This window comes from Podarcis muralis, chromosome 1, assembly GCF_964188315.1.
Source record: "Podarcis muralis chromosome 1, rPodMur119.hap1.1, whole genome shotgun sequence".
NCBI lineage: Eukaryota > Metazoa > Chordata > Lepidosauria > Squamata > Lacertidae > Podarcis > Podarcis muralis.
The window spans coordinates 31,550,916-31,578,134 of record NC_135655.1 but is presented as its reverse complement, the minus strand read 5'-3'; the positions used below and the strand labels follow the sequence as shown (position 1 = coordinate 31,578,134).

At 44.9% G+C, this 27,219-nt stretch overlaps 2 protein-coding genes across 3 annotated transcripts; one reads left to right on the top strand and one right to left on the bottom strand.

Moving 5' to 3' along the window:
• Nucleotides 1–6,656: 6,656 nt before the first annotated feature.
• ISCA2 (iron-sulfur cluster assembly 2) lies at nt 6,657–15,322 on the bottom strand. Of its 2 annotated transcripts, none has more exons than XM_077925605.1 (4): nt 15,172–15,322; nt 12,159–12,324; nt 10,913–11,028; nt 6,657–9,765 (listed from the first exon to the last, which is right to left on the bottom strand). In XM_077925605.1, the coding sequence occupies exons 1-4, from the start codon at nt 15,228–15,230 to the stop codon at nt 9,591–9,593; spliced, it is 516 nt and encodes a 171-aa protein (XP_077781731.1). In that variant the 5' UTR covers nt 15,231–15,322; the 3' UTR covers nt 6,657–9,590. The 2 variants fall into 2 exon arrangements, with proteins under 2 accessions (XP_077781731.1, XP_077781730.1); XM_077925604.1 differs by having other exon boundaries at nt 15,091–15,245.
• Nucleotides 15,323–19,757: 4,435 nt separating this feature from the next.
• NPC2 (NPC intracellular cholesterol transporter 2) lies at nt 19,758–26,829 on the top strand. Its single transcript, XM_028719725.2, has 4 exons — nt 19,758–19,940; nt 24,088–24,195; nt 25,197–25,369; nt 26,038–26,829. The coding sequence occupies exons 1-4, from the start codon at nt 19,862–19,864 to the stop codon at nt 26,122–26,124; spliced, it is 447 nt and encodes a 148-aa protein (XP_028575558.1). The 5' UTR covers nt 19,758–19,861; the 3' UTR covers nt 26,125–26,829.
• Nucleotides 26,830–27,219: the final 390 nt, after the last annotated feature.

Genomic DNA, 27,219 nt, shown 5'->3' with positions numbered 1-27,219 from the left:
TCGCAAAAGACAGCTGCTGAATTTTCTCTCTAAAACTCCTTTTCCCATTCTAAACATTATTACTGTTCCCCTGCTTTTTAGTGTGAAACCTACACAATAGGCATTAATCTAGTAGTGATGGTTTGGTATTTTTAAGAGGCAGATAAGAATTGTGGGGAGAAAGAGAGAGAGAGAATGAAGACTGCCTCAGTTTTTCCTAGACACAAAAGTTTTTACTGTTCCCATAAGGGGCAATGCAGGAATGCTGCGTCCTACATTTTGCTCTACCCTCCAGAAAGACGGTAGCCTGTGAGGAAACACAAGGGAACAAACCAGCTTATTGATTCCATGGCGCCTCAGTAAGTACTCTGGGACAGGCCAAATATATATTAAAGCAGGCCTGCTGATCTTGCACATTTTTACAAAATATAAACAAGGCCATCATCGCTTTAAACTGTTAATAGCTTTCCATAAAGTACTTCGGAAATTACAGTTTTATGAAAGTGCCGGCCGTTCTTCTCCATGGTACAGATCTCAGCTTTCTCACAGAAATTCAATTCCGAGGTGCTGTACTCAAATTACTGCAATTCATTATGGTTGCATTTAGAAATTTGTCCCTAGAGTTTGTGTAGGCCAGCCATCAGGACTAGGCTTCCCACTGTGCTTAGGGTGAAAAGAGGGGTGAAAGAGAAAGCTGGAGGATGAAGGCAGAAGCTGGTAAGAAGAAGAAAAAGCTTATACTGTAAAATATTTTTGCATTTTAATCCTGCCTCTGCTACTTGCTTTGGCTTCAATATTGGGGACAAGCAACAAAGCCAGGGTTTCCTAAAGCCTACGGTAATTAGATGCAATAGTAGCCATGTCTGGTTGTATTTAGAGCATGGTGAGAGTCTAGAGGCACATGGAGAGGTAAAAAAGGTAAAGTTCCCTGGATGGTTAAGTCCAGTCAAAGGCGACTATTGGGTTGCGGTGCTTATCTTGCTTCCAGGCCAAGGGAGCCGGCGTTTGTCCACAGACAGCTTTCCAGGTCATATGGCCAGCATGGCTAAACTGCTTCTGACGTAATGGAACACTGTGACGGAAACCAGAGTGCACGGAAATGCCATTTACCTTCCTGTCGCAGTGGTACCTATTTATCTACTTGCACTGGCATGCTTTCGAACTGCTAGGTTGGTAGGAGCTGGGACAGAGCAATGGGAGCTCACCCCGTCATGGGGATTCGGACCACTGACCTTCTGATTGGCAAGCCCAAGAGGCTCAGTGGTTTAGACCATAGCGCCACCTGTGTTCCACAGGCACAGAGATGGGAGGAGTTGAACCCTCCTTACTTCCCTGAGGTCTGTTGCTCGAACCCCATCCAGTCTAGCTCCATTTGCAGAAGTGTTTTGGGCTGAAGAACATATCCAAGGTAGAATTTAGCTATCCACATAATACAGCTATCAAAACAAAGAAAATTTGTACTGTATTTGGGAAATAAAATTAAAAACCAAACATTTCAGCTCTAAGATTCTAGGATTCCATGATTGGTTTGATTTTACGCCCCGCCCTCCTCAGAAAACTAAATAACTACAGCAATTGGATCCTAATGTGCATGGGCTTGGGGTGGGTTGTGTCACCTCTTACTCTAGGGTTTGGCAAAGTGTGCCCCCTCTCCCTCACTTCAGGAAAGTGTCAACCAGCTGGGTGAGGGTCTGAACCTTGTCACCTCACAACTGGCCACCAGCAAAGAATCATGTTTTATACATGGGAAAATTTAGTTGGTTCAAGGCGCGGGTGTCAGTTTGTTTTAAGTATCAGCCAGATGCTGTTTCATCCTGTACGCTTCTAAAACTCACATCCCGTCATAAAACCCTCCAGCTGGCAGGCTCCCTCTTAAGACCTGCTCTGTAGCTTTGTGCTCAGTGAGTGACAGCGGCTTCTCATTTGTTTCTGTGCATAATCCTAAGAACTGGATTTAATATTTCTAAATGTACTTTCACACTTCACAAAACTCAGCCCAACCTCTTAGTTCCCAGGGTCAATTTTGTTCTGCAGGCGGCTCGAAGAACGTTGGGCATGATGGATGAAACTTAAAATGTCCTCATTTCCAAGATGCTCTATTACTCGGGTCTCCAGTGTGACACACATGAGAACTATGGTGCCCAAAGATGCTCTCTTTGTTGACTACCCTATTTTTTAAAAAATAATAATGAGGGGTTTATTATATTATTACAATTAATTCATTAATCACCTTCTAAACCACCACCTTGAGGTGATTAAAAACATATAAAATAGTTAATAACACAAAAGCAACAAGAACATTTTAAACAAGACCAAAACCCTAACAAGTGGCCACCCATTTATCCAGCTAGCAAAGCCTTGTCATAATAAACATGTCTTTCACTGTTCTTGGAAAGTGCAGATAGTTGGCACCTGTCATATTGTGACAGGAATACTATTCCACAGAAGAGGGCATGCACATTAAAAGCTCTGCTCTGAGTTACTGCAGAATGGGCCTCAGTAATCTTTGGAACTTGCAGAAGAAACTCTCCCACAGTCTGCTTTGCTCGACTGGGTGTATAAGGGAGAAGGCAGTCCCTCAAGTAACCTGGTCCTGAGTTATATGGGGCCTTAGATGTTGGGACCAACATATTGAACTTGGCCTGGTAGCAAACTGGCAGCCAGTGCAAGTCCTGCAAGCAAGGCTTTAGGTGCTGACTCCCACAAGCAAACCACTTGCCACATTCTACATCAGCTGCAGCCTCCAGGCCAACCCCAATGATATTCCAACACAGAGCACATTGCAGCAATCCAACCATTTTTTGAGGAGGCATGTGCCTGGGGTTTTTAGAGTGCTCACTCCTTTTTTTGGTCTATTTTATTTGTTGCAGGGGTAGGCAGTTTGCCTCTTGTGCTGGGGTGGGTTGAGTTCTGAGCACTGCCAGGTTTTCTTCCATGAAATGGGCAGTTTGATACGCCTGCAAGTTTCTTAGATTTCCAGGTGTGTCTCCAGGTCCCAAAGGGTCAGAGACCCTGGCTCTATTACTTTTACCAAATTTATCCATGTTGTTGTCGTTTAGTCATATCCAACTCTTCGTGACCCTATGGACCAGAGCATGCCAGGCACTCCTATCTTCCACTGCCTCCCACAGTTTGGTCAAACTCATGTTGGTAGCTTCGAGAACACTGTCCAACTATCTCATCCTCTGTCATCCCCTTCTCCTTGTGCCCTCCATCTTTCCCAACATCAGGGTCTTTTGCAGGGAGTCTTCTCTTCTCATGAGGTGGCCAAAGTATTGGAGCCTCAGCTTCAGGATCTGTCCTTCCAGTGAGCACTCAGGGCTGATTTAATTCAGAATGGATAGGTCTGATCTTCTTGCTATCCATGGGACTCTCAAGAGTCTCCTCCAGCACCACAATTCAAAAGCATCCATTCTTTGGCAATCAGCATTCTTTATGGTCCAGTTCTCACTTCCATACATCATCACTACTGGGAAAACCATAGCTTTAACTATATGGACCTTTGTCGGCAAGGTGATGTCTCTGCTTAAAAAGCAGAGACATCACCTTGCCGACAAAGGTCCGTATATTTATCCATGGAAATACTCAAATTGCTTGAGCTCTCCAGGAGAATTCATAGGCATGTCTCTTTGCCAGATTGTGTGGCTGCTCCAAATTGGCACAATTCAGGAGCTGTTTGGGTACAGCTTAAAAGGTGCCTCTTTCAGAAATAAGGTATTTGTTACAGAGCATCATAAACTCACTGTGGTTTTAAATGTTGAATCTTAACAACTTTCTGTATATTTCTGGATGGACTACCCCCTTGCATCTTTTCAAGGTATGTTTCAAAATCCACTGCACAAGACATATTTTAAAATTATGTTATTTATTCAAATACTGCGGAAGGGACTGGATGTTTGCAACATGTTTATAGCATCCAATGCTGTGAGGCAATCAGCTAAGAATAATCAAAGTCAATTCCCATATTCAGCGTGAGCTAAAAATATGAAGCTGCTTGAAAAACATAACATTAAAAAAAGCTTGAGGCTTTTGTTTTGTTTGACCTTGTGATTTGAGAACAGAAACCATTTTAAACGCAATAGGTTCTCACAATTTTTAGGCGGCTATCCATTTATCTATTTGCAATACAACCGACTCTTTTTATGTGATGTAATGCTAAGTATGTCAAAACACCTGTTGGTTAGCAAACATTTATGAGCATCTATGTGCACTTTATGTGTGTGATTTTTAAAAAACAAAATCTTACCACAGAACTTTCCAAACTGTGTGTTGTGACTTGTTATTGTGTCGGCTGCAGTGTGTGTTGCGCGAACACTCCCTGTGCTCCTCTCAGGGCTGGAAAGTTTAACCTCGTTTGCTAGTAAAACTGAATTACTGTGTCGCAAAATGATGCGTGTCTAAAAAGTGTGTCACCAACACAAAAAGTTTGGAAAGCTCTGTCTTACCATAACATTGATCTTGAATTATCAGGTTGGTTGCCTCTATTGTCTTTATGCATCGCCATATTGAGAAATGGATTCTTAATAGACAGCCCTGGAATTTAGTTCATTCATCTCATCTCTTTTCTATCACTGCAGCAAAATATTTTCATCCTGCAAGCTCTTTGGAGCACGCTCAGAGATTGCTGATGCCCAGACTTTTAATTCAAGTCACCCACTGAGGAGGAAGTGGTGGTGGAAGAGGTCCAAGTCATTGCTAATGACGTTGGTTCAAACATTCTGTTCAGAGCTGGATCTACAGGGAGATAATTTTCTACCACCTGAAGATGGCTGTAACATTGTGAGGTTACATCCCTTCCAGCTACACAATTTGGCTTGAATTGATTCTTTTACCTAGTACATCACCTAAAATCAATATCTGGCTTTCCTATACAAAGACTGCCATGTTTCTCTTTATTCATGTTCTCTACCTGATCAGGAAGCTGTGTTTTCACTTAAGGTGTGGAAGAGACCTTCGTAACACTGGCCTTCGTTTTTTAAAAATGAGGAGCAACCATTGCTTCTTTATCCTAGGATCCTAGACACATAACCTGATTATCGATGTAGCACCTAGCAGAGACTTATTCAGTCTGCAATCTCCATCTTTGTAGAGTTTAAAAGTTGACCTCATACCTGCAACATCCAGACTCCCTCCCCTGCCCTTCTCTCCCCACACCATCTTTTGCTTTCATCTTGCCTGAATAAGAGTTCAGGATAACTCAAAAGCTTGCCATGTTGACCACTGGGACTAAGGCGAGTTTTATAAGGTGAGTGCACTCAGATAGTCCTATCAAGACTGCAACTTACCAATTCCCATCTGTATTCCTCATGGACTCCTGACTACTACAATCCTTCTGTGTTTGTACCATGGCCAAAACACTGCGTCTCTGCAATGGAAGATCCCTTATCGCTACCACCCCCCACCCCACGTTGAAGAAACGAGTCCCACAGATAGAAGCTGAAGATCATGGCAGGTTGCCATGGCAATGTGCATTTAATCTCACTGTTTCCAAGGCAACTGTAATGGCCCATTCTATTCCTCTAAAAGATGTCAAAGGTAAATGAGACCTGATTAGCCAAACGGGGACATGAGTCAAAAAGCTGATAGGCTACAAAGGCTGAAAGCAGGAACTCTTGTCATTAAAAAGAAACTACCCAAAAGCAAGGGGAGGACTGTATAAAAAGGCCTAATTTTAAAGCCCTTCAAATAAGGAATGCATGCATGCTAATGATAACACTCTTTTCTTACTCCTGTTCTTCATGATAAAGAGCTACCCTAAGTTTCGTTTTCTGCTTCAGTTGTACATCCAATCGTTGCAAGTATCTGTGTGGGATGGGACTGAGTCAAAGGAGGAGGGTTTGATACGGTGATTGTGCCCAGATACTCCTGTCAAGACTGCTGATTATCACTTCTGGTTTGGGTTCAGAATGGGAGACTTCAGAGCAGTTTGAAGGAGGTGTTGGGCAGGGAATGAGGGAACTGTGCCCCCCAAGAAGCAGAGACCACAAGCAGGCGACCTGCTGCAGAACACACTCAGAGACAACCTGTATTTGCAGACCACTTCTTGGCACTAGATCGTCTTGCCCGACTTTGGTATTCAAACATAAATGTGTGTGTGTGTGTGTGTGTGTGTGTGTGTGTGTGTGTAAACTTAAGGAAGCTCCATTTACATCCAGGAGTAAAGGTTCAGTAGGAAGGCCTGAACACACAGAATGTGTTCATGATAGATAACAGTCTATTCCACATATTATATGGGAAATGAATTTTGTACCAAACATATTTGAATATTGCAGTTTGTGCTTGAAACTTTACGTTTAAAGTATATAGGTTGTGACCTATATTTAGCTCTGATACAACACCGCCCTACAAAACAAAACTCCATATATATATCTGAGTCAATATGCAACGTTATTTTAATGTTGTTAGCTGTCTGAATTATTATTATTTTTACCGTGAAGGGTGGCATACCAAAAAATAATCTCAAACATTGCCCCTAACAGAATTCTAGTGTGAGCTCTTGCACTAATGCATTTAAACCGCCCCATCCCAGGCATATTCTTTCAGCTGAAAGAATCCCAAGCAAAAGTTGATGCATCAAATGTCAAAGGCCCCCACATATGATAAGATTTTCCCTTCTTCTGACTGTGACTGAGCATTTTCTACATCTGAAGAAAATGACAAGTGGAACACGAGGCCAATAAATTAAGTTTTGTATTTATTTCTCTAAGATTCATCATTTACACATTGTGAGAGTTAAGAATGCTGGCATTGTAAGGACGAAACAAACCATTTAGATCAGGGGTAGCCAACATGATGCCATTCAGATACTGGACTACAATTCCCTTCATCCTTGACCATCAGCTGGGGTTCATGGGAGTCGGAGTCCAACACCACTGGGAGGGTTCCACATTGAGAGCACTTCAATTTGGATCATAGAACAGAACTTACTCTTCTCATTCCTACATTGGTGCTGAACACAGATGCCGTAGCAATGATTTCCTTGGACCAAGTTGGTACTGGAGGGCTGGGAGATACTTTGAAGCTAAAAAAGATCGCTACACTCAAACAGGAAACTGTGTATTTTAAGTCAAATAGTATAAGTCTTGAATACCAAAGCCAACTTGAAAGAAATTCTAGAGTGTGAAAATCCATATCCAAGGTCATCCTTTTGCTATAAGGGGTGAAGGTCACAAACAGGATTGTTTTACTTGCCCAAAATGTATAACTATGGTAAAACAGGCATACATGCAATCGACACATGATGGTATGTTCAGGTGAATTGGTTTGCACCAATATACACAATATAGTGAAAATGTCATGTATGGTCAGATATGCCAGACACCTGATTTGTATGCAATTTTGAAAACACAACCGCTCTCAGCAAAACATTTAGTGGAAATTGCATGTTCTCAACACAATTAAAATATTACACCATCTCTCTGCTTTCCTTCTCACTTTGTAAGTGGGGATTCAGGAAGCTCTCAAGTTTTTAAGGGCACGAATGCTTTGGAGCAGAAGCAAATCTGCATGGCGCTCAGATAGCCTAGGGAATCTGAAATAATTTGTGATCAGACTCCTTCTCAACTGCATTTGTGTTCTTTTGTTAAAGGCTCTAACAACCCCGTGCCCCTCCCTCTTTGCCACTCCTTTGCATTGCTCTACTTCAGGACCTTGACACCACCACCTCCCTATGCTGGACATTTTGGGCTACAAGAAATGACCCTTTTAAGCAGCAGGCAGCAGTCAAGGCTTTAGAATTTTGCACAGACTGAACCAACTGCCTAGCATACTCCTGAATATGAGATTTTCGAAACAAAGCAGCACTTATGCACTACTTCTCAGCCTCAGATCCAACCACAGCACAACCAAGCAAGCCATCATTTTCTACAAGCAATTTCTTCAGCCATTTGCATCTCAAAGTATAAGGATGCCCCCTAGTGAAATAATGCTATAAATTCTAGTAGATAGGGAATCCAAATCTGCACCGTATCAGTTGTAGCCGAGGAGCAAGGAAAAAAAGAGGTGGCTTAATTGACATTTATGTAGAAAGGACTAGAGATAACAGGTAAATGGATCTGGGACTTATGTTCTAATTTCCCCATACTGTGGGAAAATTAACACACCCTGCCCCCGCTCCCCCAAATCCTCCAGGTTAGCAGATCAAGTTTCTCTACTCTCAAGGCTTCCTCCTCCAGAAACGGCCCCCCAAAGCCCCACTATTCCTCAAAGAGGGCATGCCCTTCACTTTAAAATTTGATTCCTTCTTGGGGTAGATGTGTCAGACCCGTTGGAAAAGGAGTTGCGCTCTTCGTACAAGCATGTCTGCTTCCTTAAAACTGAAGATGACAGATATAAAAGAAAATAAGCAAATGTGAGTTACCTGTTTTTTTAGGAACAGGCAAGCCACACAATTAATTACCTTAGTTTTTCTGAACGCATCAAATGAACTGATAATTCTTCTATATGGTTTATGCTCCCATTTGGAAACATGCAGCTTACATTTTGTTACTTGTAAGAAATTAAATCCAGCAATAGGGAGAACTTTTTAATCCAAAAGGCAGATGAGGTTCCTGGGGTGGGGTGGGGGGAATCAGTCCCAGCTCAGCAACAACAGAGGTCACTGCAAAGAACGATGCACAAATATAGGCACTTTATCAAATGTTATGACCAATACTCGGTTGCACGTCCTTCACAGATAAATACCTCCAAAGAGCCTTCCAAAAGTCCAGTAATTAGATACAGGATTTCCTTTGTGGTCAAAGAACAAAAAAATTATCTAGAGGCATGCAGTGCTGCTCAGCCCAGTTCTACTCCAAAAATGAAGCTTTCAATTCCCAGCTGATTTTAAAGGAGAAACAGAGTCAAGGCATTAATTATTTAGCACTGTAATTACGCAACACTTCCTTTAAAACAACAACAATACCGAGCATCTTGGCCAAAAGATGAAACAAGTGGGGGTTTTTTTAATGCCTCTTGTTTACCATTCAGAGAAGGCAAAAGGAGAAAGGAAACCTTAAGTTATGGAACATATGCAACATAACCTTCTCCCCATTTGGTACTCGCAACATCCTCACAACAAAATTCCCTTGCAAGACAATCCTTAAAAACTTTGTACATAGCAACGCTCCTTTCCCCAGGGTTCCAGATCATCTGTACAGGATCTCAAGTGCATTCAAATGCATATAGGCACCATGCAACAGGTGCTTTTGAATGTGTGGAGGTTGGGGAGCAGCTGTGGACCCCAATAACTCAGCCATGCATTCATCAGGGTACAAATGAAAATACAGAAAAAAATATGCCTATTAACATACATGAAAATTACATGCAGTGGGAAATCACTTCAAAAAACCAAAATATGTTAAATTACAGACGTATGTACACATATCTCCCAAGGTGATCAAGTGCTATGCAGTGAGTCATCAGGAATCCTACTGAGAAGATACATTTGGGATTAAGGAAAACACAGGTGCCCCGCCCACTTCACACCTAATCCTGGAGATATCAGTTCTTATCCGAGACTCAGTCCAGACTGTTTGCATGGTACCATACAACTGACACCAGTTGGAAGCTGAACATAATGAAAAGGAGATATGCCACTCAGCATCCACTAGGGTCCGCATGGAGATGGTTGTTCAAAGCTTAACGGAGAAGGATGATCCACAAGAGCAGCCTTGTTCTGCCTGTGGATTGTTGACCACCTGAAATGAGCTGCGAATTAGCTCCTGGTTGAAGTCCACCATGGCCCCTTTCACAAAGCTCAGACTGTCAAAGTCCACAACCACTCGGGCACCACCTTGTTCAAAAATCCTGGAGGAAGAGATAGAGATAGTTGCAGTGATTTTGAAATGCAACAGATACATATCCAAGATCTTATTTGCCCCTGCTTCCAGGTCACACCCAAACATAGGTGTTACAATCAGCAAGACCTTAGAGAATGCCCACTCCATCACAAGCCCCCTTCGCCAACACTCCATCTTTCTCCCTGGTAAAAACAGAGACATCTATAAGCAGGGTTTTCTTGGCTGTGATCTCCACACCTCTTGAACTCCCTTTCAAGAAAGGCCTGCCTTTGTTGGGCCAGCTTTTCCGGAGGAGGATGAAAATCCTGCTTCTTCAAGTAGCTTTTGATTTGGCTTAAGCACCTCTCTTAGCTTTATCTTTTCCAGATGAGTAGCTGAATTAGTCTGTTGCAACAAAAGCAACAGAGCCTTAGATACAAACACATTTATTGTGGCATTTTGTGTATCCGATGAAATGAACTCTGGTCTATGAATGCTTATGCCATGATACATTTATTAGTCTTTAAGGTGCCGTAAGACACTTTGTTGTTTTACTTTACCTTGTTGATTAGATGATGATTATATGTATTTTGCATGGTAGTACAGTGGTGCCCCGCAAGACGAATGCCTCGCAAGACGAAAAACCCGCTAGACGAAAGGGTTTTCTGTTTTTGAGTTGCTTCGCAGACAAATTTGCCTATGGGCTTGCTTCGATTTTATTTCGCTCCCCCCCCCCCTTTTTTTCTAAGCCGCTAAGCCGCTAATAGCCTTTTAGCCGCTAAGCCTTTAATAGCCGCTAAGACGCTAAACCGCTAATAGCGCTAATCCACTAAGCGGGTTGCTTCGCAAGACGAAAAAACCGCTAGACGAAGAGACTCGCAGAACGGATTAATTTCGTCTTGCGAGGCACCACTGTATTAGTTACCCTGAATCTTTAAGTGAAAAAGAAAAGCAAAATGCACACATTGAGAGGTAATTGTAACAATGAATGCATTGTGCTGCCTTGAGGCTTGGAAATGATATGCACAAGTATAGCAGTGGAAAACAATACAACGGGATTATCTGCACTATATAATAGGATATTCATTCCTCATTCGATCATTTGCTCGCTCTCTCCCTCTCACTCCTCCCCTAAAGTTCTTTCTCCTCCACCACACAGGAACCTACGCCCTTACCTGTCATCAGAATTCACAACTGTATCCAAAGAAAATTTGTACTGGAAACCAGAGCAGCCACCTCCTTCTACCTGCAGCCTCAGAAACTCAGATGCTTCTGCAATCTCCAACAATCTCTGTTGAAACAGAAAAAGAAAGCTAAGTGGTGGGTCAGATTCATACAAAAATATTTAGCAACCACTTGAAATCCAACATCAAACTAGCAAGACCCCTCAAAGAGATGGTAAGTGCCAGATACAGAGCAACCTAAAGCAAAACACACACGAGAGGCATGTGGCACCAATCAACCTGGCAGCACGTTCTTTCACATGTACTGGAAGAGAACACTTGGAGTGCCTTCGGTGAAAGTGCTGCCATTGCTGCAAACGGTAAGGGCTGATTCACATCCAGTCTTTGACACTACCCAAAACATGCCTGGCCTTTTCTCTTTTTGCCAAGCCTGGATTGAATACCCCACTACTAGTTCTATCACAGTTTGTATGCTAATAATAATAATTATGGGGATGCGGGTGGCGCTGTGGGTAAAAGCCTCAGTGCCTAGGGCTTGCCGATCGAAAGGTCGGCGGTTCGAATCCCCGCGGCGGGGTGCGCTCCCACTGCTTGGTCCCAGCGCCTGCCAACCTAGCAGTTCGAAAGCACCCTCGGGTGCAAGTAGATAAATAGGGACCGCTTTATAGCGGGAAGGTAAACGGCGCTTCCGTGTGTGGCTCTGGCTTGCCAGAGCAGCGATGTCACACTGGCCACGTGACCCGGACAGCGCTGGCCCCCGGCCTCTTGAGTGAGATGGGCGCACAACCTAGAGTCTGTCAAGACTGGCCCGTACGGGCAGGGGTACCTTTACCTTAATAATAATTATAATAATAATATTGTATTTATATCCCGCCCTCCCCAGCCGAAGCCGGGCTCAGAGTGGCTAGCAACAATAAAAGTAACATAGCATTCTAAAACCACTTCATTCTAAAATCAATTCAAATCAAAATAATGGCAACCATTGGGCCATTTACTACTGCATATTACCAACTCTCACGTGCAGCCACATCAAATTATGCCTCTCTGACATGGACAGGCCATGGAGATGGTTAATAATATAATGTATACTTTTTGGATTAAAGCAACCACACACTCAGCCACACATATACATTCTTTTATGACATTTTCGCACCAAACACCACATCATACTGCAGCTCAGGAGGAATCAAGACACTACAGATGGTACATACAGCTGGTGATTTCCAAGAAGCCATACCTTCACACAGTTCTCGCTGAGGTAAATCTGCCCCTCGCTGGAATCAGTCAAGGTCTCTCCAGAGGCAGAGGATGCGACCCACTGCACTCTTATCGTTGGCATGGAGGCACCATTCTGTGTGGTGCAGGATGGGGCTCTTATCAGATGCCAGTGAGGAAGAGAATGGCTGTGTGGGAAAGTTAAGGAACAAATAAGATCCAAGGAATGGAGGTAGTGTAAAAGCAATAAATGAGGGAAACAACTACAGACAGATTGAGGGACTTTTAAGCCAAGGGTCAGAAATATAACCCCCCCCCCCATCAAAGCTGAACACACAAAGGCAGGGAACTTTGACTCTATACTTCCTAACTATGAGTTTCAATAGCAAAATTGTGGAGAAAGCATTTACAGCATATATATGGTGGATAAGGGCAATATGCTTTTCCTCAGACGACTGAGGCAACAAGGATCAGTGAGTGAGCGAGAGTGTACCTCTCTCTCTTTACTTTACTTAGAAATTCTTGTCTGAGTGAGAAAGAATGTCTGATACTGTGTGTCTCTTAATGATCTACTTATTAAGCAAGGGAGAAGAGACCCGTAGTAAGAAGTATCCTCTTAAGACAGAAAACAGAATCCAGCGCACAAAAGTGAGGATCTTTTACAGAATGATTTTTGTTCTGGACCTTTTCACTCTAGGCAAGAGAGAATAAGTGATGAGTCCCTGAATACTGGAGGGAGGGAGGGAGAAAATACTGCACCCTGTGGAATAGACCTGAATCCCTGTCTGAATCCTAAACAACTGATTCCTATTATATGGTGTTTAAGCTTTTACTGTTAGGTTGGGACTAAGTTCACAAAGGGCTGAACATACACCAATTGTTCTAAGTCGCGTGTTTCCAGCTCTCGGTTAGTCATCATCTGTCATGTGAACACTTCCCTTCCTTTCTTCATTTTACAATGAAACCTTTTTCTAGCTCGCTATTCATGAGTTTACTTTGGTGCTGAAGTCATAATAACTGTCTTTCCTCCTTATAGCTATAGGAGATTTACTGCAACAAAGCTGGCTATTCCTTGATCAGGAGGGAGGAGCTGTTATCTATAACAGCCTTATAACAATTTTAATTGTTTTAGAAACAAAGAAGCAGATGCCCACACACACACACAATATAGAGCAGAAATGGTAAAACCTTTGACTGAAATTAGCACTGCTTATTTTCATCTGCTCCCTGGTACTGGATGGCCATAGATATATTAGAAACCAAACCATCATCTGTAGTTATTTTTCCCAGTGTACTGCTGTCATTATCCATATGCCTGAACCTTGCCTGAACCCTGCTAAGATGCTGGCCTCAATACAATCTTCTAACTGTTGAGATGCACAGGGTAATTATACTGTACAGTACAAAAAGAGCGCTTCATTTCATTTTCTTTCAGTTTTTCTTAACAATCCCTTTGTTCTTCCCTGGACCATTTACTGTTTTGTTCCATGAATCTTTCTCTCAGTGATATAACATTACTACAGCTCAGAACTCCTGAGCTCAATATATAGATTTTCTGCACGATTGCTTCAGCCCCCAGAGCATTAAAGAACAAGCATTTATACTAACAAGAGTACCACTGACTTCAACTTTATTTTTTTAAAAAAAGAAACATGGAAACAGATTTAGGCTACAGTTCTAAATGCACTATGTGCCCCCACAGAAAGTAGTGAAACGAAAGTACGTAATTCCTGACATTTCAAGACTTTTAGATATTAAATAACAAATGAAAATAGAACATCATTAGGCATGTCTTCTTTGCAGGTTTGCTGACAAGTGCCTAACAGCACAGTTGCATGCATATGAATGTACAGACAGAGTTTACAACTTAAGACACAAGTGTGTTTTTTTATGAGCTACTGTAATTTAAATTTAATATTTTTATTGCACTAGCCAAAGGCCATGACAGCATCCAAAGAAGAAGAAAACAACAAAAACCAGCAGTTGCTACATATGTGGTAAAACCGTGATCAAATCCACCAAAATTTCTTACTACATGTAATAAAAAAAAATTCTCAAATAAAATGTGCAAATTAGATCTCAGAGTCCCCTTTGCAGTTGACCACTAGCCCATCCAGTTCTTTCTTCCTAATCTTCCTAGCTGCCTGGGCATAGAGAGCCACCTTCTAAGTCACAGAGTCATCAGTATCACTGATGTAACCCTGCACATACTGTATAGGAGACTTGCCCTCAACACCACTGTATCTCCTTTTGCCAGTTAAACATCTACCGTAAATGCCTTGAGATAGAAGAATCAAAACCTACCCCTGCAAAGCAGTGAAATGCTCAGTCACTGAATTAACATTGCACCCTCCAACTACATGATGCTAGAATCATAGAGTCGGAGGGGCCCTAAGGTAAGGGTCATCTAGTCCAACCCCCTACAATGCAGGAATATGCAGCTGTCTCATATGCAAGAGAACCTTGCAGCCTTGGCGTTATCAGCACCGCACTCTAACCAGCGGTGCTATCAGAGACTTATTGTTGGTCGTCTTGGAATTAAACTCTTGCCTTCGTTTTCTCCACCTGCAGTACCAGAACGGTGATATGACCCACCACAAGCAGTCGCAACGCTTTGCCCATTTACTTGTTTGTTCCCACAGTAAGAGAATATTACGCTGTAAAAGCCTTTTGCGGTTGGAAAAGTTTGCAACACCACGTATATTGCCCTAATAAGATAGACGGTTGTGTCTGTTCGATGTGTCGCCATGGCGATTCTCTGGGATCCCTGGACTTAAAAGCCAAGCTGTCGGGACCTACAGGCCGGGGGGTTGGGGGGCAAATCTCCCGACCCCTTGTTTGGGCTAGGAGAATAAGGGCGCCTAGGAATACGAGAGGGGGGCGCGCGTGTGAATGTGACTGCGAAAGGGAAACGCCAACTGTGTCGTGCATTGAAAACCAACAAGGGGTGACACCTCGCCCGCGTTCGCCGCCGGGACCACCGTTCCTCTTCGCTTAACCGACCGTCGCAAAGCACGGAAAGGGAAAAGGCCCACCTGCTTCGCCCGCAAAGCCGCAGCGCCCTGAAGCTAGCGAGCGCCGCCAGCGCCGCCATCTTGATCCGCCTAGCTGCGCTGCTATTGGCGGAGGCGTGGCCATATGTCCCGCCCAGACAGCGACGGGAACGTACGCGGAACCGAAGAGCGGAGGAGAGGGGAAGATCACGTGCCTCCGAGTGAAGGCGGGGGAAGCCGGGCGGAAGTGCCCACGTTTGCCTTTAAGCTCTTTTGGGTATCGCTGTGACGTCAAGGCGCGCGTCCGTATGGCCACGCCCACTCCTGATGGGGTTGTGTATCGAGTTTGAGACGCGCGTAGGAAGGAGCCTGTGGCGCTGCGGGTGATGCTGGGCTTAAACTCCCAAAATTTCAGAGCCTTGGCCATGCTGACTGGGGCTGGCGGGAGTCCAGCCACGTCTGGGGGGCCACAAGGCTCCCATTCCTTAGGGTACGGCATGTTTACTCGGGTGTAAGCTCAAGTGAACATATGGCCACGACCTACACACACTGTTGCTTCGGGGTGAGAGCCCGTGAGGTGTTGTGGTTAAGAGTGTGGGATTAGGATCTGGTAGATCCGGGTTCAAATCTATTAAGTCACTGCCTCTCTGCTGTGACCTACCTCACAAAGTTGTTGTGCGGATTAAATGAGGACGGAGTGGACAATGTAGAGCTCCTTGGAGGAAAAGGTGGAATATAGATGCAGGAAATGAGGTATATCCCACCTAATTAAAGGGGGTTTAATTTTGAAAATATATGCCTATGAACTGGTTGCATGGCCTAGCTTATCAAGCATCCCTGTAGCCACGTAAGACCTTCCCTATTTTGCATGTCTCACTTGCCAATGAACCAAAGTACCATGTGTCCTAAACTGTATTCTTACAAAGGCACAATGCAATCACTGTTCCAGAGGTTTACTGTACACGTATACAAAAAAAAGTAGGCATGCCTATCTCCCATTTCAACTCGCATTAGTTTCAGAGCGATCTTGTGCATGCACTTGTAAATAATCCTCTCCCTTTTTTTCAACTGGGCATATCCACAGTAAATATGCATAAGATTTCTGCCTTAGTGATAATTTGTGTAAATGCAAGTGAGGTTTAAAAAAGTAACTTTGTACAGCCTATTGCTCTATAGCAGGAATAGGGAACCTGTAGCCCTCCAGATGTTTCAAGGCTTGAACTCCCATCAGTTTCAGACAGCACCAGTGGTGTCCAAACTTTTTTCAAAGAGGGCCAGATTTGATGAAGTGAAGGGCCAACCAGAGGGCCAAACAAAGTTGTTGAAGGATTGAAGTTGTTGAGCTTTTTATTTATTATTTTACCCCCAAGTTGTTGAGCTCTTTTTAGGATTGAAGTTGTTGATTGGAGTTGTTGAGGTTTTTTTAGGATTTTACTCCAGGAAATAAACTGCCATAGGGGCCAGATTAAGCCAACCGATAGGCCAAATTAGGCCCCCCGAAACTTTGGACATGCCTGGCATAGGCAATAGCCAAGTATGATGGGAGTTGCAGCACAAAATCTGGAGGGCTGCAGGTTTCCCGTCCTTGCCTACAGTCTCTCTCTCTCTCTCTCTCTCTCTCTCTCTCTCTCTCTCTCTCATATTTCCAGCAATAATCAGTAGTTGGTCCCTACTGTGCTGAGTAAAGGTTTGTCCACACTTCTGCTTGCCCCATGATTAGAAAGCCTGAGAAAAAGGTTTTCCACTTATCCCATGCTTCCTAGACACAGGTCCGAGCAGTTTTTTTGTTTGTCCCTCCACTTTCCCTGGGAGAGCCCACCATTTACCACTGAATCAGAACAAAGCTCAATCTGCAGAAAAACTGATTGACATTTGTTCCAATTCAGCAGTAAACAGTGGGGGGAAAGAGGCAAGGGAAGCAGAAGTGTGGACGAGCCCTTACTCTCTCTAAAGCCAGTTGTCACCATGATAATCTGCCCCTGAATTGTGTCATAACTCAGTGGACTCACCCATACCATTCTCAGCAACTGCACCCTCAACTCTTTTCTGTTTATCCTTTTCCATCTTCAGAACATGCCTTGAGCTCCCTCTATGTAGGTGAAAGGGATGCGCTGCACAAGAAAACTGAGGTAAAGTTTAAATTTTGCTGCTACTAGATTCTCTCTTTTTTTGGTGATCTGACATTGGACAGGAGAGACATTTCAAGGGAGCTGGATATCAGTTTTGTGATAAAGACAAGACAGAAAGCTGTTGCTCTGTCCAAACAAGGGAGTGTTTCTAACCTTGAAAACTGGGCTAAAGGGTTTCCAGAAGCAACAGTCTTCAAATGACATATGGCATAGTTTCCTTAACTTCAGTTGAGCTACATAAAGTCTTAATGGTTTAAGACTGAGTCAACGGAAGGGAGGTTAACCAATGCATTGCAGTGGAGGTGGCAGCTCTAGCCTGAGCACTATGTGGCCCAAACCCAGTAGTAGTAGTTCAGGATGGACCGGAACTGAAATCACATCACTCATAAGCAGCTGTGCACTGCTATGGGTAAAGATGATGGCAAATTAGTAGCCATATAGCCTTTTCCTATGGGTTTCCTTTAGTTGAGTGACAGGTCGCCAGCTCTAAAGCCATCCATTTCTGTCTTTATAACTAGAAAATTCTCTCTAGCCCCCACTTACCCTTACATCTTTGATAGATGTTTGCTCTGGCCTTGGTGGCTCTGATGGGCTTGGAAGGTTCAGCAAAAGCTAGTCATGGGGAGTATTGCTATTCCCAATGAAGTGGCATAACATGGCACAATTGTGGCCTGTATGTCCATTATTATTATTATTATTATTATTATTATTATTATTATTATTAATATTATTTCGATTTATTAAACACTTGTTTCTTGCTGCAAGCAACTCAAAGCATCTTTACAGAAACAGAACAACAAACAAACAAACAAACAAACAACTCATGCATTCAATTAAAACCTTGGGGGGAATACATTACAAACATCCCCCATTACTCCCTCTTCCAGGCCATAATGTGGAATGAAGACAATACAGCAGGTGAACCAGATAGGGGAGCAGGTTCAGACTTTGTTTGGATTCAAGCAACCTAGTTATGCACGGTGTTGCCATTAGTCCGCTACTAGGTTTTACGTTGTGATTTTAAATGTGTATTTTTACCTGTTTTTTCCCCTAAATGGGCATGTATTACTGTTGTTTTAAATTCTGTGACCCACCCTGAGATCTTTTGGTGTAGGGCAGGCAAAATATATTCTTAAATATATAAATATGGCAGCACAGGGGCTTTCATCATGCTGACCTAAACCAACTATATTTCCATTGGGATTGAAATTGCTTTACACACTAGCTCAGCCTCAGCCTTCACCAACCTGATGCCCTCCAGATGTTTTCAATATCAACTCCCATCAGTCCTAGCAAGCACAGCTGTGTAGGCCAAAACATTGGAGGGCACCAGAATGGTGCAGTCTGCATTGGCTCAGAGCAACTGAGGGTTTATTTCTGTTCCGTCACTCCTCCATAACGTGTAACTTGGGTCAGCAGCTATGTGTTGTGCAACATTATGTTTCGCAAACCGCTGAGAACAACTTTTCAGCTTCTTGGCCTTCTGCCCATTTAGAAGCAGGAGTAGGTGTGGGTGCCAACAGGGTAGAGGCGGCAGACACCTTCCCCCCCCACTTCCCCCATCTCTTCTTTCTCACACTTTTCGCCACGTACACGTTATTGAGTGGATATAATGAATCACTGCCAAAATGAATTTCCGCGCGTTGTGCGACTGCTGCAAGGCTCTCCACCCACAATCCATTTGGTTCCTGCGCTTTCCAGCAACTCCTGTAGCCCTGAAGCAACCAGGCGAAAGCAGGAAAAGCAGTGTTATTCTAGAGCAGGCATCAAATTTGGTCCTCCAGATGTTTTCGGACTACAATTCCCATCATTACCACTGGTCCTGTTAGCTAGGAATGATGTGAGTTGTAGTCCCAAAACATAGGGGGGGGGGCGAGTTTGGGGATGCCTGTTCTAGAGTATGAGGCACTTAATCTCAAAGTCGTGGGTTCGAGCCCCATGTTGGGCAAAGAGATTCCTGGATTACAGGGGGTTGGATTAGATGATCCTTGTGGTCCCTTCCAACTATACAAATCCTATAATTCAACATCCACCTGGGAAAGTTTCAGTGGAGCTTCCTCCCAAACAGGTGCGCTTGAAAGCAACGCCTGTTGCTGGAAGCGGAGGCTTTCCTCGAAGACGGGGGAAGGGGCCCCCCCTCCAGGGTGTGGTTGGACTCCAACTCCCATCAGCCCCCAAGAGCAGAGCCAATTGGCAAGGATGATGGGAGCTGGTGTCCTACGGATCCTGGAGGAACCCGGGTTCCCTGTTGTAAGCCAATGCCCGGCTAGGTTACAGGGCAGCCAGGGCCGAGCGAATGGCTCCGCGCCCGGCTCCCTTGCAGCAGGCTCGGGGCTTTGGTGGCGGCGGCTGGAGGCGCTCTGCTGCCGCTTGGCGCCCCTTCCCTCTGGGCGAGGCGCCAGCCAGGCAGCGGGCCAGGCGAGGGCGGTGCGCGAGGTGGGCCCGTCCCCGTCAGGTGACCGCGCCTAGGCGGGCCCGGCCTGGGCTGCCTGTCATGTGACGCCGCCGCAGAGGCGCAGGCTCGTACATTAGCCTCCGCTCCGCAGCCGGCCGGGAGAAGTTTCTTGGGGGCGGCGCGAGAGCAGACGGGACGAGACGAGACCATGCTGGCGACGACGCTGCTCCTGCTCCTGGCCGCCGGCTCCGCGGTGCTGGCCGAGCCCCTCAAGTTCGTGGACTGCGGTGAGTCGCCTGACGGGTCCTTCCTCCGCCAAGGCGCTCTTGCCTTCCCTCCTGCCCCTTTAAAACGCGGCGTCTAACACTTCGATTGCGTTCCGTAGTGATTTGACAGGCTTGTCCGCGTCTCTGGGCGGCACTTCCTGCTTTGCAAAACATGCGCGCCGTCTTCCTGACGGAGCCTGGGACTCTCCAGAGAGGCGAGTTCGCCTCCGGCGGGTCGCACGCTGCTGCTGCTGCTGTTTTTGCATTGTACTCTCTGCCCGCCAAGGCGCGGGGAAGGTAGAGAGGTGGGTGTTGGTGGGACGTCCTGCTTCTGTCAGGTTAGACAGCTGTCAACCAAGGAGCAGCGTTGCCATGTTCAGGAGGGCGGAAGTCTGGCAGCGCACTGTCTCGCCAGGGTGGTACATGCGCTGCTTTTCTCCTGCTTAGACTACTGCAATGCGCTCTACGTGGGGCTACCTTTGAGGGTGACTTAAAAAACGACACCAGAATGCGGCAGCTGGATTGGTGACTGGGAGCGGCCACAGAGACCATTTAACACCGGTCCTAAAGGATGTTCACTGGTTCCCAGTACGTTTCTGAGCACAGTTCAAAGTGTTGGTGCTGACCTTTAAAGCCCTAAACAGCCTTGGCCCTGTATACCTAAAGGAGCGTCTTCACCCACATTGTTCAGCCCAGGCAAAGGGCCACCTCTGTGGGCCTTTCACTGAGAGAAGTTTCAGGGAACCAGGCTGAGGGCCTTCTTGGTAGTGGCACCTTCCCATCAGATGTCAAGGAAATAATTATCCGACTTTAAGAAGACATCTGAAGGCAGCCCTGTACCAGGAAGTTTTTAATGTTTGATGTTTTATTATGTTTTTATATGTGTTGGGAGCTGCCTAGAGTGGCTGGGGCAACCTACCAGATGGGTAGCATATTATTATTATTATTATTAATCAGGGAGCCCAGTCTGGAGAAAAAGAGTGCTCTGTCAGAGGAAAACTTATCTCTCCCAACAGGTTTATATATCTGCTGCTGCTGCATTTTCCTCCTCCTACAACAGGAGCTCATCCCATACATTGCCTACTCTTTCCCTTCTTCCAAAAGGACAATTTCATAGGTGGTGCTGAGGGCTCCTTTGAGTCTGGAATGTTCCGCTTTTGATCATGTTGTTCTGCATAACAATTAACCCAGCCTACACATTGCTTGAAACAGTCTGTATACCATGGCTTGTTGTGCCTGCTACAGGATCAGCTGCTGGAAGCCGGTGCCAGCTTCTGGAAGGTATGGAGAGAGGAGGGAATGACATATGTCGGAAGGCTAGCCAGTGTCACATGGAAGCTGAGTGGCATAGGCTGTTCCTTGTTTGGGGGCAAATAAAAATCCAGCTAGCAACCACCAGTTCCAGTTTGGCTCTCAGGAAATTTAGATGTGAAGGCTAGAACTGGGTTGCCCTCTTCTGTAACAGGTGTGGCGAACCTTTAGCCTTCCAGGTGGTGAATTACAACTCCCATGTTTGCTGGAGCTGATGTGAGTTGTAGTTCAGCAAAATCTGGAGGGCCGGTGGTCCTATAATGTGTGTGTGGGTTGATGTGGAAGAGATGAAAGTGGCAGGGACAGGTGGTGGCCTAGGCTTTCCTCCATAATAATAATAATAATAATAATAATAATAATAATTTATTATTTATACCCCACCCATCTGGCTGAGTTTCCCCAGCCACTCTGGGCGGCTCCCAATAAAATGTTAAAAACAGTACAGCATTAAATATTAAAAACTTCCCTAAACAGGGCTGCCTTCAGATGTCTTCAGATGTCCTCCATTAAATTACTTCTCTCCAGATGGTTTGCTCTGTCTCAGTCAGAGTTAACATCTGCTGGGTGCTAAACAGCTGGGGAGAAGTCCTTTCAATGAGGAAAGTAGGAAGTTCAGGTCCCCTCCCCAATGAGTCCACAGTGCACTATTAATATTCCTCTCACTTCCCCACTTTGTAAGGAAACAGCAGGTGTGCCATCATATCTAGTTACAGCCTTAGACCACTGGTCAGCAACTAGTTTTACTAGAGGCTGCTTTGATAAGGCACTGTGGAGTGGTAAGCCGGGGAACATCACCGACAGCAACTGTCCAGGATTTTAGACAGGAGTCTTTTCTCAGCCTTACCTGAGTATGCAGGAGATCAAGCCTGGTAAGAGGAGTGGCAGATGTTCTTACCACTGAACTATGGCCCTTCCCTCAACAGAGACCAGCAGTTACTCCTGTTGCTGCTCTCTCCACACCCTTCAGCAGCTGGCAGTGGCTTGGGGCTGCTGATCCCGCAGCAAGCCCAAGAAGCCATGGCACAGAGGTTGATGGCTGGACTAACAGGACACTTCTGCTCACACAGAAGCTTTATGGTCCTATTTTGGTTTGAAGGGTAACCACTTTGATGCTCTTAATACAAAACTGGCAGTGTGGGAAGCAATAACGGAGCATGGGGACACGCAAACCATGTGTGGCTGCCAGTGCAGCCTTTTGGAGCTCTGCAAGGGTGCCTGGTGGCTTAGGAGTGACCCCAGATAAGTTCATCAGATACCTACCCCATAGACAAGCCCTAATTGGGAGGTAAACTATGTAGATGTACAGAGCAATTTAATTCCCTTTGCGATGGGCTGTAATGGGGTTTGAACTGAGTGGGGGCAGAGCTGCTGAACTGCCCTCTCCCCCTCCACCTGTTGAATGTGAGTTCTGAGGATGTGGGAAGGTGGGGCAGGGCTGAGCCATCCTGGGGTCTTCTGGATCCTGAGCTGGTCTTGCTGTCATTTGATGGAGGGCATGGGGCTTGATCCAGACCTGATCGTCCTGCTCTCCCCACCACCACCCTCTTATGTGGCTGCCATGATGGCTCCACTTTTCCATGAATCCCCGATGGTAGTGAGTGGGATTAGGCTTGCCGCCTTATCCAGGCATAAAACTTTGGCCGCAGGTTTGCCTAAAATAATATAATGCAAATTCATTGAGAGCTGGAGCCTCCAACAACATACAGCAAATTGGCTCAGTTCATGTCTTTCATACCTTTTTTTTTTTTTAAATAAAGCTTTAAAACAACATAGGTGTTTACTGGATTTTGTTCTATATTCATTTTACTACTGTTGCCCAATCTTACTGTATCTCAAATTGGTCTGACCTTATATCTTCTGGGAAACATGAATTTTAACAGTATCGGAAGCCCTACTAGAATGTATCTTAAATGTATCGCAAGAAAGTGGGTTTCCTCTACTGCTGCGCAAAGCAATTGGAATGCAATCTGACATTGCCCAGTTTTACAGCATTCCCATGTTTTAATGCAGGATCAATATATAGGGCAGGGTTCACCTAACAAGCCCTGTCAGCGGAAGCCCTGTGCATGCACTTCTGGCTGCACATTGGTGCGCAACCACTGAAATTGGCTTTTGCGGGTGGTGGTGGTTGGGAGAATCCCCCAGAATAGCACACTTTGTACCTAATACCACAGGAAATTATTTATGGGACTTTGCAATGTGCAAGTGGCTGCTTTCTTTTTCTGTTGGTTTCAGAGTTTATTTGAACAGTGCAATCATGTGCACATGTTCCTGGGGTTAAGCAGCATTGGACTCAATGATATTAATTTCTGAGTTAACATGTATAGGATGGGACTATAAGGCTCCTGTCTAAAATGCACTTAACGGGCCATAAATCGAACTGAACTTTGTACAGTTTACTTGTGAGCAGACATACTGTTATTGAAACTATTCTATATTGCCCCATTCTTGGACAGGCAGGCTTTTCAGTTCATTGGCAATTTAAACTCAGATTCAGCAGTTTTATGAGACCACAACATCCCTTCCACAGCTGCATGTGTATCTGAGGGAACTACATGAAACTGTTATGAAAGTTTGATGTATCGCAAGTCATGTGAGGATAGAAGTCATTTTCCCAGGGCTGAGTCACACTTAAATGCTTTTTATGAGTATGTTGGGTCTTGTCAGTACTAACCACTGTGCAGAAGGGAGACACATTCACTGGTATTTTTTCCATTTCATTCCAGAGTGTAATTGTTTATGGGCTCTTGTGTGACACTCCAAACCTGGACCCATGATAGCTATGCATAGTGTTGTATCCAAGATTACCATCCTGTATAGCGAGGACATTGAACTGATGACTGTGTTTCCCTCACAGGCTCCAAAGATGGAAGCATTGTGGAGGTCAATGTGAGTCCTTGCCCTGCACAACCTTGTGTTCTCCACAAAGGAGAGGCTTACAGTGTCAACGTCACGTTTTCTAGCAGTAAGTATAGCCTGCTGATCTCTAGCTTCCTTGAGGCAGTGATAACTATGGCAGGGGTGGGGTATCTCTGGCCTGCAGGCCAAATTTGGCTTGAGTCCCAATTTGGTCCACAAGGCTGTTCTCTCCACATCACTCCCACTTTTTTCTGCCCCATACCTTAGATCATATGCTATGTCAGCTGTGGAGCAGGTAGAGACACAATTGGATCAGTAACTTGTTTGCACAGCTGATCCCTGCCACTTCCCAATTGCTGAACATGGGGTTGGTAAATGCCAAGCTGGGTCAGGTGCTTGTGAAGCCATGTGCAAGGGGCTTTGATGGATGGTTGGAACAGCCCACATGCCAATCATCTGATATCACATTGTTGACAGCTGGGTTGCCCTGCCTGCTGTCAGAATTGGCCCACAGGGTTAGGATCTGATAATGATCTGGTGTGCCGAGTCAAAAAGGTTCCCCAGTCCTGATCTATGGGGCTGAAACCTTTTAAGAGTATTGTGTTCAGTGTTCAAAATGAGGATGCTTCTGCTGTTTGGAGTGTCTCACATGGAAAACATTTCAGTGCAGGAAAAACTACATGTATATCTTGGTATGTGATAATCGCAGTGAAATCTGCCTGTATACATTTGGAAAGTTGTAATTGGCTACGGCTTTTCAGCACATGTACATGCTGCAAAAGAGAAATATATATAGATAATTGCATACACTTAGTCTTCATGTCTTTGTTTCCATTAATGGAAGTGTTTTTGTATAATCTCAGAGGAGGGAACTGAAGACTCTTAGCTGGTGAGGGTAGCCTCTTGTCCCCCTCTCCCCACTGGCCATGCAGCAATCAGGGGAATGTCACAGGGCAGTTGAACGTCTGTAACGCACTGTAGTTTTGACATGAAACAGTGAGAGCGCTTCCATTTGTTTGTATGCGGTCCTGGGAGCCACCATTCCTAGCCCCAGTATAAAGCTCCCTCCTTGGTTCTTGTTTTCTCAACCCGTTTCTTCACGTGCAGAGACTGTGAGCAACGGCAGCCAAGCTAAAGTATATGGAGAAATGCTTCACATGGACATCCCCTTCCCACTTGATCAGCCTGATGGGTGCAAGAGTGGAATCATTTGCCCCATCCAGAAGGACCACTCCTACAACTACCTGAACAAACTACCAGTGAAGAGCGAGTATCCATCTGTGAGTGTCTTACCAGGCTCATCCCAATACTTACAACTGCCTTTCATATCCCTTTAACATGTTAATGATATAAGGTGCTCACAGGAGGTGATGGAGCAACTCAGATCATCATCATCTGGCTGCCCCTTGCCAAATCAGAGAGGGAGCAGGATAGCAAGGGGCCAAGGAGGATGTTCACACAAGGCAATAAACCCAAGTTTGGATAATACCACTCCAGACTGCAGGGGTTAGGTTTGCCATGATGGAAAGTTCCCCCATGGTTGGGGGAGGGAACTCTCTTCATCCATACAGAAAATTAGCACATCAGGGCAAAGGCTCTACTAGAACCCTTTCCCTTACTACCTAGCTTTCTGTGTGCAGGGAAATGCTTTTGTATGAAGAAATGTTCAGTCACATGTCTGGGCCCTACCTGCAGCAATCTCTTTATTAATAGGCATAGTGTCCTGGTTGTGTGTTGAGGGTCATATGGAAGAAAATGTACAGTATGTATTCTATAGCAGTAAAATTTATTCTCTGGGGTTCCCAGATTCCAGCATAGACGAGGAAAGGGTTTGAACCCATCTTAATCTGAGACTAGTCAGAGTGCATCATTTTTAATATCATGTCTCCTAAAATAAATCTGAATACCAACCCCTTCTCACTTCTTTTCTCTGTTTCCCCCCCCACAGCTAAAACTTGTTGTCAAGTGGGAGCTGGTTGATGATGATGGACAGCTGATGTTCTGTTGGAAGATTCCGGTCCAGATCTCCAGCTAAGGAAACCCAGCTTAGCTCCTTAGGGCTTCATGGGGGAGGGAAAAGAGAGAATTGGGTATAGAGAGGAAACAAGTGCTTTGCTATACAAGGCATTTCTTCTTTCAGTTCCTCTAGCATCTGTGCAACAATTACTCCTCTTTCCCCCAGAGCCAATTTAGGGATGCAGCAGGAGGTCAGTGGTCAGAATGAATCTATCCAAGAGAGACGGGGGCTTTAATAAGTTTTGCTGTAGCTCATGGCAAAGGTTCTTGTAACCATTGGTGGAAAAGATCTGTGGTGGATCCTAACTGCTTGAAATAGGATGTGAATCATGAGAAAGACTTTCTGAAACAAAAGCGGGTCAGCAAACATCAAGATTATTGCTGTTTGTCAGTACTTCAGTGCCTCTCCTGGTCAGAAGCTGGCTGCAGGCTTCCATCTGCTTCCCACCCACCCCGCAAGTTCCCTGCCCCTTTACCGAAACTTTCCTTGGATCTGCATTTATCATCTGGAGCCAGAAGATTGAGCAGCCACCTTCTGTGGCTGCTTGCTGCAGAAAAGGAAAACTTTAGATGCCAAACCAAATGGCATTTGGTCTCTGTGTAGAGATCATTTGTATTAACCATTTTGCACTATCTTGTAACTCGCCTAGAGTTGCTGGGGGAGATGTTCTCTAAACCCAGCCTCTTTTTATAACTTTCTTTTAATAAACACTTATAATGAAAATGTCTGCCTGACTTGTTTATGGGATGGCGATGCATTTTCTGAATGGGAGCTAATTATGTCCCGGCATTGCACATCTGTCATTTTAAAGTGTTACACGGGCTGGGTTTAACTTGGTTGACTGAAAGTGATACACGCCTACTCAGAGGAAGGCAATAAGATCAGTGGAGCTTACTCTCACAGTAAGATTACATCCTAACCTTTTGCTCTCTACTGGGTGAATTAAGTGCTGGAAGAATTTGCAGAGTTCTCTCTCTCTCTTGTGCAGTTCATTTTTGTTTAGCTCTCTTCCTGGCCTTAATCATATGCTACTGAGAGAATGACATGTGTCATTTCAAGGACCTTGCATATAGAGATTTCCCAGGTCTGCAAACAGTGTGGTTGGAAGGGGAT

Bases quoted from the DNA above. Each gene is read 5' to 3' on its own strand.
- ISCA2 (XM_077925604.1), bottom strand. From the start codon at position 15,230: ATGGCGGCGCTGGCGGCGCTCGCTAGCTTCAGGGCGCTGCGGCTTTGC. The intron at 11,029-12,158 runs GTATGGCTTCTT...CTGTTTCAACAG, and splicing joins TCAGCGAGAACTGTGTGAAG to AGATTGTTGGAGATTGCAGA. The intron at 9,766-10,912 runs GTAAGGGCGTAG...CTCTTCCTCCAG, and splicing joins GTTGTGAATTCTGATGACAG to GATTTTTGAACAAGGTGGTG.
- NPC2 (XM_028719725.2), top strand. From the start codon at position 19,862: ATGCTGGCGACGACGCTGCTCCTGCTCCTGGCCGCCGGCTCCGCGGTG. The intron at 19,941-24,087 runs GTGAGTCGCCTG...TTTCCCTCACAG, and splicing joins CCTCAAGTTCGTGGACTGCG to GCTCCAAAGATGGAAGCATT. The intron at 25,370-26,037 runs GTGAGTGTCTTA...CCCCCCCCACAG, and splicing joins TGAAGAGCGAGTATCCATCT to CTAAAACTTGTTGTCAAGTG.